General features: G+C 39.8%; 1 protein-coding gene across 4 annotated transcripts in view; it reads right to left on the bottom strand.

The window, feature by feature from the left end:
* The window catches only part of si:dkeyp-97b10.3 (uncharacterized), a 36,144-nt gene extending 21,188 nt beyond the window's left edge, over nt 1–14,956 (bottom strand). For 2 of the 4 annotated variants that reach the window (XM_061878660.1, XM_061878662.1), the window contains exons 1-2: nt 14,720–14,956; nt 3,842–3,873 (exon numbers count right to left, since the gene is read on the bottom strand). In XM_061878660.1, coding sequence (XP_061734644.1) covers nt 3,842–3,873; nt 14,720–14,769 — 82 coding nt within the window. In that variant the 5' untranslated portion in view covers nt 14,770–14,956. The remainder of the gene's footprint in view (nt 1–3,841; nt 3,874–14,719) is intronic. The other 2 variants (XM_061878664.1, XM_061878663.1) reach the window with 2 other exon arrangements.
* Nucleotides 14,957–18,461: the final 3,505 nt, after the last annotated feature.

The following is an 18,461-nucleotide window of genomic DNA, read 5'->3' as shown; positions in this document are numbered from 1 at the left end:
AAATCAGTCTCTAAGTGGCAAATAAAATATGTTTCTTACAAGTTTCATGATAAACATATTAAATATGCTACACTACACACCGTAGAAGGGTATGCTAATCTCTAAACTGGAGCTCTTTAATGTAAACAAAGGTGGGTGGCTCGATACAAATATCGACAGCAACGCACGCTACAAAGTAAAGTATCAGTATATGGTCGATACTCCAGTGGTTATATTTTTTAATTCTCAGAAAATCATTTGTCATATTTGTTATTGTTTACAAACTCAGAAAATAAGTCCCTGGACACAGGAGGATCTTAAGGGCAAAAACCAAAGGATTTAATTTAGAACCAAAAGGATATATTTAATCAATATTTAATTGATATGTTACACTGCCCTCCCGTGGTTTTGTCTGATTATAATTGGGATCAAAACTTTAATCATTCAATGATTTTTTTTAAAATTGAGTATCTGCATTGGTATGACCAATACTGCTCCTGAAACAACTTGGTATTGGATTGATTACCGATCAATACCCACATTTCCAGTATCGCTAAATCTGATGCAAAGTGGCCAAAGAACAGAAAAAGAAGTGCCAAGGACATTTTATTAAAGAAAAAAGTTTTGACAAAATACAACCAGATATGACGCAATATGTAACCGCATATGTCAGCAGTCAAATTAGGACCATTTGGGGTGTGAATTTATACACACACATATATATATATATATATATATATATATATATATATATATATATATATATATATATGTGTGTGTGTATATATATATATATATATATATATATACACATACATACATACATATATATATATATATACATATATATATATATATATATATATATATATGTATATATATATATATATCTCCATTTCCATCCATTTTCTACCGCTTATTCCCTTTTGGGGTCGCGGGGGGCGCTGGCGCCTATCTCAGCTACAATCGGGCGGAAGGCGGGGTACACCCTGGACAAGTCGCCCCCTCATCGCAGGGCCAACACAGATAGACAGACAACATTCACACTCACATTCACACACTAGGGCCAATTTAGTGTTGCCAATCAACCTATCCCCAGGTGCAAGTCTTTGGAAGTGGGAGGAAGCCGGAGTACCCGGAGGGAACCCACGCATTCACGGGGAGAACATGCAAACTCGACACAGAAAGATCCCGAGCCTGGATTTGAACCCAGGACTGCAGGACCTTCGTATTGTGAGGCAGACGCACTAACCCCTCTGACACCGTGAAGCCATATATATATATATATATATATATATATATATAAATATATAGAAAAAGGGCTGGGCGATATATACGATATATCGCGGGTTTGTCTCTGTGCGATATAGAAAATGACTATATCGTGATACAATCTCACGTAGTTGCTTTTAGCTGCGGGCATTACATTACAGGCTCTTCTCGCTCTTTCCTGTCTCTTCTTCTCACAGACAAGCGCACCTTCTTAGATACGTCAAATACTGTCACATCATGCCCCACATACGTATATGCTCTCGCGGAACGGAGAGCTAGCGGAATGGGGAATGTTAGCTGTGATGCTAGAAGAGCCATGCGAGTGGTGATAGGAGAGAAAGAAGGTGCGAATGAAGGAAGAATTAATTCTCAGGAAAAACAGTAGAGGGTCCATCGTCTGGCGGTGGTTTGGCTTCAAGTGGGAATATGTCGAATAGACAACCGTTATTTGTCAAGTGTGGGCCAAAAGGGTTGCTATCAAATGTAGAATTACTGCTAATATATAGCATCATTTGAAAAGTCGCCTGCTAGAGAATGAAGAGTGCTTACTCCGCATTTCAACATCTCCGTTCGGTGCCACACGCCCACACCATCAAAATGCCGAGGCAAACATTTCCACATCAACACCGTATGAAAAAACTAGTCAACAACAGAATTTAATAACGTCCGTAGTAACCCACCACATAGCGAAGAACAAATACTATTTGATTTCCTATTAGGCAGCTCATTTTTATTTGACACTTAAAATCTATCTGACAATCTTGCACTTTCTGTTTTGGAAATGACATGAACGTTTGTGCCACTGCTTAACAACTGTTTAATAAATACTAGGGATGTCCCGATCCGATATTGATATCGGAAATCGGTCCGATATTAGCCAAAAAAGTGAATATCGGATTTTATCGGACTGAATCTAAAAACTCCGATATAAGCGCTCCGATATAAGCTGTCCATTTGCCGCTGCAGCACTTCTATAATAGGTGACTGGTTTGATCACACTCCAACACAGTAGGTGGCGGCAATGCCCCTTCATTAACGTTGGTGGCGGCCGCGGAAGAAGAGCGTCTCTGATCCAGCATGCACAGCCCACGTGATCACAACAACGACAACGCGTGTGCTCAGCAAAGTGTAGTGATGTCGGCTGTGTGGAAGTATTTTAACTCACAGCATGCCGAAATGCTTATCTTCTTAAAAAAAAATCTCCACATTATGCTCGGACTGCAGAAAGTGGAGAAGGAGGAGGAGGAGTAGTAAGGGTAGTCAGCACTGACTGATTATTATTTTTTTTATGCTCTTGTTATTAGAGTGATATGTTTATTGTGTTTACACTATTCTTCAGTGAAGACTAAGAGTAATTACTACATTGTTTTGGGCATAGTCAGTCAGTGAAACTGGAGCTGTGAACTCTTAATTTAGAGCAGTTGGACAGTGGACAATATTGTGTTGTTTTTGTCCCTGCCCACAGTTGTTTCCAACATATGCTGACAGTAAAAAAATAACTGAAGTGAACTTGAATTGTTTGCACTTTAAAACGTTTTTTGTTTTTTTTATTGGATTTATTTAGGTTATTTTTCAGGGTCTTCTAATTTATTTTTAATTTATTATTTTCAATCGTATAATTATGTCGGTATTAGTGGTTATTTTGCAATTTAAATATAACATTTTGTTTTATTTGGATTTGTTGAGGTAATACTCTTATGTTGAAGGTTAAAATTTATGTAACCAATTGGTTAATAATAAATGGGTCAGTTTTTCCTATACCTACTCTTGCTGACTATTGTTTTCTGTTTTAACACTACAACATCGGTAACAGTAACATCACTTTATCAAGCCTTTTCTAACATTCTACAAAACAAAATAAGGAATAAATATATGTATGATTCGTGCCTATATCGTATCGTATTGATATCGGTATCGGCAAATACTCAAGGCTACAATATCGGTATCGTATCGGAAGTGAAAAAGTTGTATCGGGACATCCCTAATAAATACAGTTTTGGTCAATTGACTTAATTGTGATTTCCTTCTCTGCATGAACGTTTAAAATGAGCATATATTAATGCAGTATGAAGAAGGTTTTAATGTATACTCATAGAATCATTATACTGCTGTGATTATATGCATCAAGTGTTCATTCAAGGCTAAGGCCAAATATCGAGATATATATTGAGTATCGCGATATGGCCTGAAAATATCGAGATATTAAAAAAAGGCCATATCGCCCAGCCCCAATATATATATATATATATATATATATATATACATATATATATATATATATATGAATTAACTTAGAATCAGGGTGAATTAGAATCGCGATTTGGATGTAAATCGATTTTTTTGTGCCCCCTTACTTTATAACCTATTTTGAAATGGTTTTAAGCCATATCGCAAATCCCTAAAAGTAACAAAACATGAAAACAATATAAACACTAAAAATGTCACATACACGCCAATTAAGCGTATTTTGGGTGAGACTATATTCGTGAATGCATGTAATGTTAAAAAGCTGGGCAGCAAAACACGCTCCTGCATCTACTGGGTAAAGTCCTGAAGGCGTGATGGCAGGCATGCATAAGTTAATGTTTACCTTTGTTTCCCGGCGAAGGGGCGTCTTGATCTCTGTGAGACAGGAGAGATACAATGCAGTGAGATGAGTCACATAAGGGTGATGGCTCAAATGCAGAGAATAATTTCGTCACACTTAAGTGTGTGTACTTTAACTTTTAACATAACTCAACATGCAGCGTGAATGAACCCACTAAAAGTGTGCATCTGCATACCGAAACAACAAAACGACTTCAGCTTTCAAACTGCAAAACACACTTAGTGGTGTGAGTGAGCGAAGAAAACACACATTTGGCTTTTACACTCTATGGCAGACCTGGGCAAATTAAGGCCCCGGGGGCCACATGCGGCCCGTTAAGCTTTTCAATTTGGCCCGCCGGACATTCCCAAAGATTTTTTTTAGATCTTTAAGATGGAAAGTGTAGCTGCCATTATGATGTGCAGTCATGTTTTCTAATGACCGTAAGTCTCGAACTACACAGCATATTTCAAGGATTGGAATCTGCTCTTTTGCATGATATTTCTCTGACTAGTGTTGTCCTGATAACGATATTATTTTGATACTTTGATTATTTTCTAAACAAATGGGACCAGAAAAAACTGCATTATTGGCTTTATTTTTTTTTTAAATCTTAAGGTGCTGCGGACCGGTACTTTTCAGAGGCGCTATGATACCGAATATGATTCATTAGTATCGCGGTACTATACTAATACCCGCATACCAAACAACCCTACTAGTTATTATAGTAATCTACATCACAGCAGGTCAGACGAGGTACCAAGCAGTGTGGGTAGGGAGCGTTTCCACAGAGCGTTTCCAGAGCGGCCAGCCTGAAATGTGGGTGTCCGGGACAGACGTGGAAGGAGATTTTTACAAGAAACTTCTAAAGCTTAGTGATATATCACATATATCAGATTGTAGATGTTGGGTTTTTTTACCCTTCACATTCATATTTCACTGTGTTTTTTGCATTTGGCTTGATTGTAAAATATGTCGATTAAGAGGGGATGTGATGTTCATATGTTCTCAATATTCAGGGTTTTATTGTTCAAAGAAAAAATAAAAATACTATTCCGTTTTTAAGGCGGTCTGTCATAACATTTTTGGCATCAAATCTGACTTTATTGTGAGGTTTTGTATTAGTATTCCTAAAAATAGATATTTTCTAAAAATAGACATATTTTTTTTCCCTCTAAATTAGGCCCCCGAGTCAAAATAACTGCCCATGTCTGCTCTATGGCATCCTCTTTGAGTGTTATCAATGAAACAGGAAACCAGACACAGAAGCACAATTTTAATTGACGAAGGTAAGGGTAATTGGTTAGGTTTACAGTGATACCTGGGTTTTCATACTTTCAGGTTTTAGGCGAAAATGTTCATGGTTTTCAAATACTGTGTCAGTTTTTTTAAGACTGAACAAAGTGGTGACTTGGTCTGATTTTTCTTTAAATTAAATATAGCATAGAAATAACTCATCATATCCATCCATCCATCTTCTTCCGCTTATCCGAGGTCGGGTCGCGGGGGCAACAGCCTAAGCAGGGAAACCCAGACTTCCCTTTCCCCAGCCACTTCGTCTAGCTCTTCCCGGGGGATCCAGAGGCGTTCCCAGGCCAGCCGGGAGACATAGTCTTCCCAACGTGTCCTGGGTCTTCCCCGTGGCCTCCTACCGGTTGGACGTGCCCTAAACACCTCCCTAGGGAGGCGTTCGAATGGCATCCCATCATAGAGCCAGATAAAGTTCTAGCAAACAATAAAAGTCCAATTAAAGTCAACGAGAGTCTTAATAGTCCGTGTTTCCACTTCACACCTATGGGAAGTTTAGCCAAACAATAGGGCACTAAACGGCTGTCCTCAGTACTTTTTGTATAGAATCTGGTCATGCTAACTATATTGTTAACTTGATAGCAGAGATGGAATTTGCTCATGCTAAGAGAGCTACAAGCGCTGCTTATCGGTCCACCACTCTAAATGTACCCGGCTTGCACGGATTGCTCCTTTAAGATTAGTTCCACCTTGTATTGCCTGCTGATGTACTGTAAAAGGATGGGACAGTAAGCCAGGACATGCAAAAACGTAAGGCTGCGAAGTCTTGACAGTGTGACGTGTTGTCCTGTAAAGCTGTCGAACGCATACGTGTGATTGCATCAGATTATGTAAACCGGGGGTTCTTAACCATTTCGATCTCAAACCTAACTTTTTCCCAAAAGAGAGGCCCGGGACCTACTCAAATATTAACACTTAATTCGTAGTCTTACTTTTGATATGAATTGTATTCAATAATTTAGCTGAACTACTTACTGTTATCAACATGGTCAAAAGATATAAAACCATGTGTTAATCGCAAAAAAATATTATTTAACACAAACATTAGGTTTGGGTCAGACTGATTAAAAAAAATAAGTACTAACCAAATATACAGCATAAAAAGGGACTAATACAGTGGGGCAAAAAAGTATTTAGTCAGCCACCGATTGTGCAAGTTCTCCCACTTAAAATGATGACAGAGGTCTGTAATTTCCATCATAGGTACACTTCAACTGTGAGAGACAGAATGTGAAACAAAAATCCAAGAATTCACATTGTAGTAATTTTAAAGAATTTATTTGTAAATTATGGTGGAAAATGAGTATTTGGTCAACCATTCAAAGCTCTCACTGATGGAAGGAGGTTTTGGCTCAAAATCTCACGATACATGGCCCCATTCATTCTTTCCTTAACACGGATCAATCGTTCTGTCCCCTTAGCAAAAAAACAGCCCCAAAGCATGATGTTTCCACCCCCATGCTTCACAGTAGGTTTGGTGTTCTTGGGATGCAACTCAGTATTCTTCTTTCTCCAAACACAACGAGTTGAGTTTATACCAAAATGGATACATGGATGATACAGCAGAGGATTGGGAGAATGTCATGTGGTCAGATGAAACCACAATATAACTATTTGGTATAAACTCAATTCGTCGTGTTTGGAGGAAGAAGAATACTGAGTTGCATCCCAAGAACACCAAACCTACTGTGAAGCATGGGGGTGGAAACATCACGCTTTGGGGCTGTTTTTATGCTAAAGGGACAGGACGATTGATCCGTGTTAAGGAAAGAATGAATGGGGCCATGTATCGTGAGATTTTGAGCCAAAACCTCCTTCCATCAGTGAGAGCTTTGAATGGTTGACCAAATACTTATTTTCCACCATAATTTACAAATAAATTCTTTAAAATTCCTACAATGTGAATTCCTGGATTTTTTTTTCACATTCTGTCTCTCACAGTTGAAGTGTACCTATGATGGAAATTACAGACCTCTGTCATCATTTTAAGTGGGAGAACTTGCACAATCGGTGGCTGACTAAATACTTTTTTGCCCCACTGTAAGCAACTGACAAAAAAATATGTGCCTACATTTATTTTGTGCTAAAGTAAATTAATAATGAGTATTTGAATAATTGAATGAATTAATATTTCATAACTTAAATGTCAATAAAATGTAAGTGCAAATAAAAATATAGCTTTACCACTTTAGTCTGATTGTTGGGTTTAAGAAACTCCTCCATGATTTTAGCTCCAGACTTATTCTGTGTGTTTGATACAGAGCCATCTATAGAGAGAGTACAGACAACTCGGTTTCAATCTACAAAATGATTGGTGAAAATGTCTTCACGTGACAACAGGGTGCCATGTTGGACATTACTTTGGAGCCGCCGCTAAGGGACATAGCACTTCCTCATCAAACAAACTACGGTGCGTTCAAGGACTTCCAAAATTAGTAGGACAAAATGGCGCGCGCCAAATACTCTCATCGGTGAAGCATGTTTAATATAAACAGTGGGGTTTCAAACGATTAGGAAGGTTTTAGTCATGTTTGTCCTTCTTCAGAAACCATATTAAAAGAAAACTTTTTTTTTCCCCCTTATCTTTTTTTCATGTTCATACATTTTTGAAAAAGCTCCAGGGAGCCACTAGGACGGCACTAAAGAGCCATGCGTTGCTGACCACCGGGTTAGGGTAAAATGTAGAAAAAAAAATGGGGCTACAATGTAAGGCTGGGCGATATATCGAATATACTCGATATATCACAGGTTTGTCTCTGTGCGATATAGAAAATGACTATATCGTGATATACCTTCTCACGCAGTTGCTTTTAGCTGCCGTCATTACACTACAGGCATTTCTCTCTCTTTCTTGTCTCTACTTCTCACAGAGACGTAAAACAAGCGCAACTTCTTACATATGTCACATACTGTCGCGCGTGTAGTGTCATACCCTCTCGCCAAGCAGAGACGCAGCGGCATGGGTAAAGTTAGCTGTGGTGCTAGCGGTGCGGTGCGAGTGGTAATACGGGGGAAAGAAGGTGCCAATCTGGTAACAAATGAAGGAAGAATTAATTCCCAGGAAAAACAGCACGGGCTCCATTGTCTGGCGGTGGTTTGGCTTCAAGCGGGTAAATGTTGAACAGACAACGGTAATATGTCAAGTATGCGGCAAAAGCATTGCTACAAAAAGTAGCATTACTGCTAATTTGTAGCATCATTTGAAAAGTCACCCGCTAGAGAACGAAGAGTGCTTGAAACTCCACATGTCAACATCTCCAGCCGGTGCAACACCAACAAAATGCCCTAGCAACCATTTCCACATCAACACTGCATGAAATAAATAGTCAACAACAGAAGGAGATAACGTCCGCAGGAACCTACCACATAGCGAAGGATTTACATTATTTGATTTCCTATTATGCAGCTCATTTTTATTTGACAATTATTAATGGGTTGTACTTGTATAGCGCTTTTTTACCCCTTTTTAAGGAGCCTAAAGCGCTTTGACAGTATTTCCACATTCGCCCATTCACACACTGACGGCATGAGCCGCCATGCAAGGCGCTCACCAGGACCCATCAGGAGCAAGGGTGAAGTGTCTTCCCCAAGGACACAACAAACGTGACTAGGATGGTAAAAGGTGGGAATTGAACCAGTAGCCCTCAGATTGCTGGCACAGCCACTCTACAAACTTCGCCACGCCGTCCCCCATAAACAGTGGTTTAGTATCAAAATCCATTACATTTAGGTTCAAGCATACAAAATTAGCTTAAAGGCTAGCATAAAATGCAGTCATGTTACCATAGGATAAGTTAAATTCTAAGATGGGGCCAAGTATCAAAATCCATGATTTTCAGGTTTAAACAAACAAAATTAGCTGAAATGCTAGCATACAGTGGTAGTATGCTAACATAATATGCGTTAGCATACATCTAAGACAGCACCAAGTATCAAAATCCATGATTTCTAGGTTTAAACATACAACTTTAGCTGAAATGCTAACATAGGATAAGTTAGCATACTTCTAAGACGGGGGCAAGTATTTTCCGGTTCAAACAAACAAAATGAGCTGAAATGCTGGCATACAATGGTAGCATGCTAACATAAAATGACCTAGCATACATCTAAGATAGTGCCAAGTATCAAAATCCATGATTTTTAGGTTTAAACATACAAAATTAGCTTAAATGCTAGCATAAAATGCTGTCATGTTACCATTGGATAAGTTAAATTCTAAGATGGCGCCAAGTATCTAAATCCATGATTTTCAGGTTTAAACAAACAAAATTAGCTGAAATGCTAGCATACAGTGGTAGTATGCTAACATAATATGCGTTAGCATACATCTAAGACAGCACCAAGTATCAAAATCCATGATTTCTAGGTTCAAACGTACAACGTTAGCTGAAATGCTAACATAGAATAAGTTAGCATACTTCTAAGATGGGGGTAAGTATTTTCCGGTTCAAACAAATTAGCTGAAATGCTGGCATACAATGGTAGCATGCTAACATAAAATGACCTAGCATACATCTAAGACAGTGCCAAGTATCAAACTCCATGATTTTTAGGTTTAAACATACAAAATTAGCTTAAATGCTAGCATAAAATGCTATCATGATAATATAGGATAAGTTAAATTCTAAGATGGGGCCAAATATCAAAATACATGATTTTCAGGTTTAAACAAACAAAATTAGCTGAAATAAATTATTGAAATATCTTGTGTGACATCATGCACAAAAGTGCACTTTATTTGTTTTAAACTATTGTAGTGGCATTCTGTACAAAATGTGCACTTTAATTTAGTGTTCTTTTGACATGTCATCTTAGTGACATCATGCACAAAAGTGCACTCATAGCTTGTTTTAAAATGTCTCTGACAATCTTGCACTTTCTGTTTTGAAATGACATGAATGTTTGTGCCACTGCCTTAATAACTGTTTAATAAATAAAGTTTTGGTCAATTGACTTAGTTCGGATTTTCCTCTCTGCATGAAAGTTTAAAATGAGCATATATTAATGCAGTATGAAGAAGAATTTTCTTAATGTAGACACATAGAATCATCATATTGCTGCGATTATATGCATCAAGTGTTCATTCAAGGCTAAGGCAAAATATCCCTATATATATTGTGTATCGTAACATGGCCTAAAAATATCGAGATATTAATAAAAGGCCATATTTCCCAACCCTAGTACAATGTTTACATTATTCCTCCATATTGGATTACAGTCTATTTGTCGCTGTCGGCGAAATATGTCATTTTCCATTGGCCATGACGCATGAGCGCAAGAACGAGATTCCTCTACAGAATCTCCTCTCTGGTCAACAAAAGCACCTTGAGGATTCTAGCGGGAACTCTCATTCAACCCTTCTTCGATCACGCTTGCACCTCCTGGTACCCCAGCACCTCCAAAACCCTCAAATCTAGACTCCAAACATCCCAGAATAAGCTAATCCGGTTACTTTTAGACCTCCACCCCAGATCACACCTCAATCCAACCCACTTCTCCAAAGTGGGCTGGCTCAGGGTGGAGGACAGAGTAAAACAACTTGCACTGAGCCTAGTCTATAAAATCCGCTACACCTCCTTGATACCGAAGTACATGTCCAACTACTTCCTTAACGTAAATGACCGCCATAACCACAACACCAGGGGGAGCTCCACAAACCACGTTAAACCCAAATTTCGATCTAACAAAGGTCTTAACTCATTCTCTTTCTATGCCACATCAATGTGGAATGCACTCCCAACAGGTGTAAAAGTAAGTGCATCTCTATATTCCTTCAAAACCGCTCTAAAACAACACCTCCAGGCAACTTCAACACTTTACTAATACCCTCCTCCATTCACATCCCATCTCCCCGGATTATAAACAACTCAAATGTATTTCTAATGTATATACTTGTTCTTATGCTATGTGAACTCACTATGTTCTCTGCTGGCTGTACATATCCTACTAAATAAGACCTACACTGTTTCAATGTCCACATTTCTCTGTTGATGCAATTGTTGATGACTGAAGTTCTGATATCAACCAAAGCTCCTCATCCCACCCCCCGGATTGTAAATAATGTAAATAATCCAATGTATATACTATGATGATTAACTTGTGTGATGACTGTATTATGTTGATAGTATATATTTGTACCATGAATTGATTAACGTGGACCCCGACTTAAACAAGTTGAAAAACTTATTGGGGTGTTACAATTTAGTGGTCAATTGTACGGAATATGTACTGTACTGTGCAATCTACTAATAAAAGTATCAATCAATCAATCAATTACTAATTGTAAGTCATGCTGAAGGAGAAAGACATATATCCATAAGACAAAAAGTGAGTAAAAAACACATATGTAATAGAAATATGTTTTGAACTTTTCATTTATGTCGAAAATGCTTCTACTGTTTTCATAGCTCGGTTTATTAAACAATTGATTGTGAGGAAGAGTCATTAAAATGTTGGCTAGGAGTAGAATGAAGGGACTAATGCAGAGATTTATGATTTAAAGGCCTACTGAAACCCACTACTACCGACCACGCAGTCTGATAGTTTATATATCAATGATGAAATATTAACATTGCAACACATGCCAATACAGCCTTTTTAGTTTACTAAATTACAATTTTAAATTTCCCGCGAGGTATCCTGTTGAAAATGTCGCGGAATGATGACGTGTGCGCATGACGTCACCGGTGGTAGCGGACATGTTCTCCCAGCACCGATCACGGCTAAAAGTAGTCTGTTTTTATTGCATAATTACACAGTATTCTGGACTTCTGTGTTGCTGAATCTTTTGCAATTTGTTCAATTAATAATGGAGACTACAAAGAAGAAAGATGTTGGTGGAAAACGGTGTATTGCGGCCAGCGGTAGCAACACAAACACGGCCGGTGTTTATTTGTTTGTTGTGAACATTTAATATGGAACAGAGCGGTCAAGCGAACATGGTTTCCTACCACATGTCAACCGGCAGGTTTCAGTGAGAAAATTGTGGTAAGAAGTCGGCTCTTACCTTTATTTCAAAAATCCTCGAAAAAATTGTTGCGGAGCAGTTAAATGAACACTTAGCGTCTAACAATCTATGTGAAACCTTTCAATCCGGTTTCAGGGCAAATCACTCCACGGAGACAGCCCTCGCAAAAATGACTAATGATCTATTGCTAACGATGGATTCTGATGCGTCATCTATGTTGCTGCTCCTCGATCTTAGTGCTGCTTTCGATACCGTCGATCATAATATTTTATTAGAACGTATCAAAACACGAATTGGTATGTCAGACTTAGCCCTGTCTTGGTTTTACTCTTATCTTACTGATAGGATGCAGTGTGTCTCCCATAACAATGTGACCTCGGACTATGTTAAGGTAACGTGTGGAGTTCCCCAGGGTTCGGTCCTTGGCCCTGCACTCTTCAGCATCTACATGCTGCCGCTAGGTGACATCATACGCAAATACGGTGTTAGCTTTCACTGTTATGCTGATGACACCCAACTCTACATGCCCCTAAAGCTGACCAACACGCCGGATTGTAGTCAGCTGGAGGCGTGTCTTAATGAAATGAAACAATGAATGTCCGCTAACTTTTTGCAACTCAACGCCAAAAAAACGGAAATGCTGATTATCGGTCCTGCTAGACACCGACCTCTATTTAATAATACAACTCTAACATTTGACAACCAAACAATTAAACAAGGCGACACGGTAAAGAATCTGGGTATTATCTTTGACCCAACTCTCTCCTTTGAGGCACACATTAAAAGCGTTACTAAAACGGCCTTCTTTCATCTCCGTAATATCGCTAAAATTCGCTCCATTTTGTCCACTAAAGACGCTGAGATCATTATCCATGCGTTTGTTACGTCTCGTCTCGACTACTGTAACGTATTATTTTCGGGTCTCCCCATGTCTCGCATTAAAAGATTACAGTTGGTACAAAATGCGGCTGCTAGACTTTTGACAAGAACAAGAAAGTTTGATCACATTACGCCTGTACTGGCTCACCTGCACTGGCTTCCTGTGCACTTCAGATGTGACTTTAAGGTTTTACTACTTACGTATAAAATACTACACGGTCTAGCTCCATCCTATCTTGCCGATTGTATTGTACCATATGTCCCGGCAAGAAATCTGCGTTCAAAGGACTCCGGCTTATTAGTGATTCCCAAAGCCCAAAAAAAGTCTGCGGGCTATAGAGCGTTTTCCGTTCGGGCTCCAGTACTCTGGAATGCCCTCCCGGTAACAGTTCGAGATGCCACCTCAGTAGAAGCATTTAAGTCTCACCTTAAAACTCATTTGTATACTCTAGCCTTTAAATAGACTCCCTTTTTACACCAGTGTATCTGCCGTTTCTTTTCTTTTTCTTCTATGTCCCACTCTCCCTTGTGGAGGGGGTCCGGTCCGATCCGGTGGCCATGTACTGCTTGCCTGTGTATCGGCTGGGGACATCTCTGCGCTGCTGATCCGCCTCCGCTTGGGATGGTTTCCTGCTGGCTCCGCTGTGAACGGGACTCTCGCTGCTGTGTTGGATCCGCTTTGGACTGGACTCTCGCGACTGTGTTGGATCCATTATAGATTGAACTTTCACAGTATCATGTTAGACCCGCTCGACATCCATTGCTTTCCTCCTCTCCAAGGTTCTCATAGTCATCATTGTCACCGACGTCCCACTGGGTGTGAGTTTTCCTTGCCCTTATGTGGGCCTACCGAGGATGTCGTAGTGGTTTGTGCAGCCCTTTGAGACACTAGTGATTTAGGGCTGTATAAGTAAACATTGATTGATTGATTGATTGAAACATGAGCGGAGCTTGTGTCGTTCCTCCTGCAGCTGTCAAAGAGGCAGCTGCGACTTTCTTGGTTCCTCCGTGGCTTCCCTCAGAAACACTGGCGGTCACCACACCTCTCCAACTTTCAGGTTTGACTATATAATCTCACTACAACACTAGTAACATAATAAGCAGAGAAGGGATTTTCCAGAATTATCCTAGTAAATGTGTCTAATAATATCTGAATCGCTCCTGCATTCGTCTTTTTTTTCTTTTCTTCTAGTCCTTCACTGTCACTATCATCATCCACAAATATTTCACCCTCGCTCAAATTAATGGGGAAATCGTCGCTTTCTCGGTCGACTCGCTCTCGCTGCTGGTGGCCATGATTGTCAACAATTTGAGGATGTGAGGAGCTCTACAATCAGTGACGTCACGCGCAAAACGTCTGCTACTTCCGGTACAGGCAAGGCTTTTTTTATTAGCGACCAAAAGTTGCTAACTTTATCCTCGATGTTCTCTACTATATCCTTTCAGCAAAAATATGGCAATATCGCGAAATGATCAAGTATGACACATAGAATGGACCTGCTATCCCCGTTTAAATAAGAACATCTCATTTCAGTAGGCCTTTAAAATGTTGGTTAGGAGTAGAACGAAGGGATTAATGCAGAGATTTATGATTTAACCTGAGCCACTGTATGGCTTCATTAATGTCAATTAATCCGACACTGTAGTAACAAAAAGATAGATGATGGCTTCCACACGATATGAAGTTTATAGGTGAGCCACCGAAAATGTAACAAAACAAGACTTACCCGTCCTCTGGGTAACAAACCGCTGTAATGTTCGACATGTTCGCCACCATCCTCAGTCTTTCAAAGACTTGACTTGAATTATAGGGACAACGCCCAGTATATGCTATGTTTTTTGGGAGTTTGTTCACCTAAAACAACTCCAACGTCTTATTTGTAAACCATGGCAAAACTTCAGCAGGTTCAATAGTTTGCTAGCAGTCTGCACACGAAACGAAAGCGGAAGTTGACGTGACGCAATTTCCTGTACAGCGAATATTACAGTGGTTTTCATCCTTTTTAACCCAAGGCGCATTTTTTTCATTGAAAAAATCCGGAGGCACACCACTAGTATAGCTCTTGTCTCAAAGTAGGTGTACTGTCACCACCTGTCATATGACGCCCTGACTTATTTGGAGTTGTTTGCTGTTTTCCTGTGCGTAGTGTTTTAGTTCTTGTCTCGTGCTCCTATTTTGTTGTTGATTGTCATGTCATGTACGGATGTACTTTGTGGACGCCGTCTGCTCCTCGTGCTATAAATCTTTGCTGTCGTCCAGCATTCTGTTTTTGTTAACATTAAGTTCAGTTTTAGTTTCGTCTTGCAAAGCCATTCCTAAGCTTTAATGCCTTTTGTTTATTCTTTGGTTTAAGCATTAGATAACGTTTTACCTGCACACTGCCTCCTGCTGTCGTCTGCATATTGAAATGTGATTTTTTTTTTTTTTCTGAGGGAAATCTCCTGAAGGAATCAATAAAGTACCTTCTATCTATCTATCTATCTATCTATCTATCTATCTATCTATCTAAACCAGTGGTCCCCAACCTTTTTGTATCTGCGGACCGGTCAGTTTAATAATTTGTCCCGCGGCCCGGGGGAGGAGGGGGGGATCTTTTTTTTTTTTTTCCTTTTTTTTTTGTTTTTTGTTTTTCATGAAAAAGGGACGTTTTTGTCATGAAAAAGGGAGGTTTTTGTTTTGGTGCACTAAGTGTAAGTGTATATTGTGTTTTTTTATGTTGATTTTATAAAAAAAAAATTTTTTTTATAAAAATGAATAAAAAATTATAATTTATCACCAACTTTTATTCTGTGCTTCTTTCCTCCTTGTAGTTGTTTCTTTGCTTTTGGCCCAGATGAGCCGTGTAAGAGAGCCGTGTACATGTACAGTGGAGTTTGATTTTCCTCTTCTTCTTCGGTATCGAGCCGCGGCCCGGTGGTTGGGGACCACTGATCTAAACAAACCATGTTCCCGACATCCATCCATCCATTTCTACCGCGTATTCCCGTTGGGATCGCGGGGGGCGCTGGAACGTGTCTCTCAGCTACAATCGGGCGGAAGGCGGGGTAGACCCTGGACAAATCGCCACCTCATCGCAGATGTTCCCGACATCCACAAAGCAATTAACTACCTGCTGCCACCTACTGAAATGGAAGTGTATGACACAGTTACTGCACCGAGCTCTTGACAACACAGAGAATAATTACTGGTTTTGCAAAAAAAATATTTTTAACCCAATTAGGTGAAATCACATAATTTCCCACGGCACACCAAACAATATCTCACGGGACACTAGTGTGCCGCGGCACAGTGGTTGAAAAACACCGGAATAGTAAATGAACAAGCATGAAAACGATGATACTGTGTTCCAAATTGAAATTATTTATTGAACTTGTGTGAGCCTATGGCTTTGCACTTTGTTATATATTTTTACATATATTTTGTGACAATCTGTCACTTCATTTCTGTTAGTTTTTCGTGTTTTTGTATTTACTTCCTGTTCAGTGCTCTTATTTTGTTGTATTTCCTGTTTTATTCACGGAGCACTGTTGTTTTTCTGTTTTCGTTGATTGGCAGCGGTTCACACCTGCTGTCAATCACACTAATGTCTATGTTTCACTCGAGCACTCCTCAGTGCTCGATGATAAAATCTATGTTGGAGAATTTACTATGCAAGACTACGTAATGTTTATTTCTGTTTCTTATGAGTATTAAATTATTTTCTTACCTTCACTCAACTCTCCTGGATTCTTGCATCATCGGGGACACACAACTGCAGCCATGCGAGTTCCCAACATATTTTGCATTATATTTTAGTTGCTTTATTGAGTTTACAACCCCGTGGCGCCGTTTTGTACAGTTTTTGTACTTATTTTGATTATTATTATTTCTCCAATGTTTGTAAATGTTGAAATTTATAAATAAAGGTTTATAAAATAAAATAAAAAAAATCAACAAGCAATGTGGACCATAGACATCAAAGACGCAGCATGGAGCGCTACTGCCTACTGGCGCTGACGAGACGCGGAGCCGCCATCTTGGAGTGGTGATCAGTTCCACTCAGTGCAATTCATTTAGCAGGAGCTGACACGCCAAAAACCTTCCCCCCGGAAGAAAGTTGGCGTGACAGCCCCTCTAATGCCTGGAGGACCCCAACAATACCAAGTTATATGACTCTTAGGGGTTACAGCTGCAAAATTAACGAAGCAAAAATAGTTGAAAGGTTAGCATGCTGGAATGCTAATTACAGTTGGTACAAAATGCGGCTGCTAGACTTTTGACAAGAACAAGAAAGTTTGATCATATTACGCCTGTACTGGCTCACCTGCACTGGCTTCCTGTGCACTTAAGATGTGACTTTAAGGTTTTACTAATTACGTATAAAATACTACACGGTCTAGCTCCAGCCTATCTTGCCGATTGTATTGTACCATATGTCCCGGCAAGAAATCTGCGTTCAAAAGACTCCGGCTTATTAGTGATTCCTAGAGCTCAAAAAAAGTCTGCGGGCTATAGAGCGTTTTCCGTTCGGGCTCCAGTACTCTGGAATGCCCTCCCGGTAACAGTTCGAGATGCTACCTCAGTAGAAGCATTTAAGTCTCATCTTAAAACTCATCTCTATACTCTAGCCTTTAAATAGACCTCCTTTTTAGACCAGTTGATCTGCCGCTTCTTTTCTTTCTCCTATGTCCCCCCCTCCCTTGTGGAGGGGGTCCGGTCCGATGACCATGGATGAAGTACTGACTGTCCAGAGTCGAGACCCAGGATGGACCGCTCGTCGGGACCCAGGATGGACCGCTCGCCTGTATCGGTTGGGGACATCTCTACGCTGCTGATCCGCTTGAGATGGTTTCCTGTGGACGGGACTCTCACTGCTGTCTTGGAGCCACTATGGATTGAACTTTCACAGTATCATGTTAGACCCGCTCGACATCCATTGCTTTCGGTCCCCTAGAGGGGGGGGGTTGCCCACATCTGAGGTCCTCTCCAAGGTTTCTCATAGTCAGCATTGTCACTGGCGTCCCACTGGATGTGAATTCTCCCTGCCCACTGGGTGTGAGTTTTCCTTGCCCTTTTGTGGGTTCTTCCGAGGATGTTGTAGTCGTAATGATTTGTGCAGTCCTTTGAGACATTTGTGATTTGGGGCTATATAAATAAACATTGATTGATTGATTGATAATATTTTTTCCTCACCGTTTTTTTTTCACCAATGACAATCGCCCAGTTATAATGCTTTTAAAACAGGCAGCTGTGTGGGCTGCTTTAAGGTCCTTCCACCCTCATTGGGGTCCTTCAAGCATTAGAGGGGCTGGCACGCCAAATTTCTTGTTTTTTTTCAGGAGGAAGAAATTTGGCGTGACAGAGCAATGAACTGTCAGCACATTTAATTCATCTTACCTCACTGAATACCACTGATTTTCACGTGTTTTTTTTTCGTCGTACGTGTAGCTATGATAAATGACACATGTTTTGGCATGTTTTATTATTCA

This window comes from Nerophis ophidion, linkage group LG18 (genome assembly GCF_033978795.1).
Source record: "Nerophis ophidion isolate RoL-2023_Sa linkage group LG18, RoL_Noph_v1.0, whole genome shotgun sequence".
Classification (NCBI taxonomy): Eukaryota; Metazoa; Chordata; class Actinopteri; order Syngnathiformes; family Syngnathidae; genus Nerophis; species Nerophis ophidion.
The sequence above is the reverse complement of the archived record's forward strand: the minus strand, read 5'-3'. Positions and strand labels throughout refer to the sequence as shown.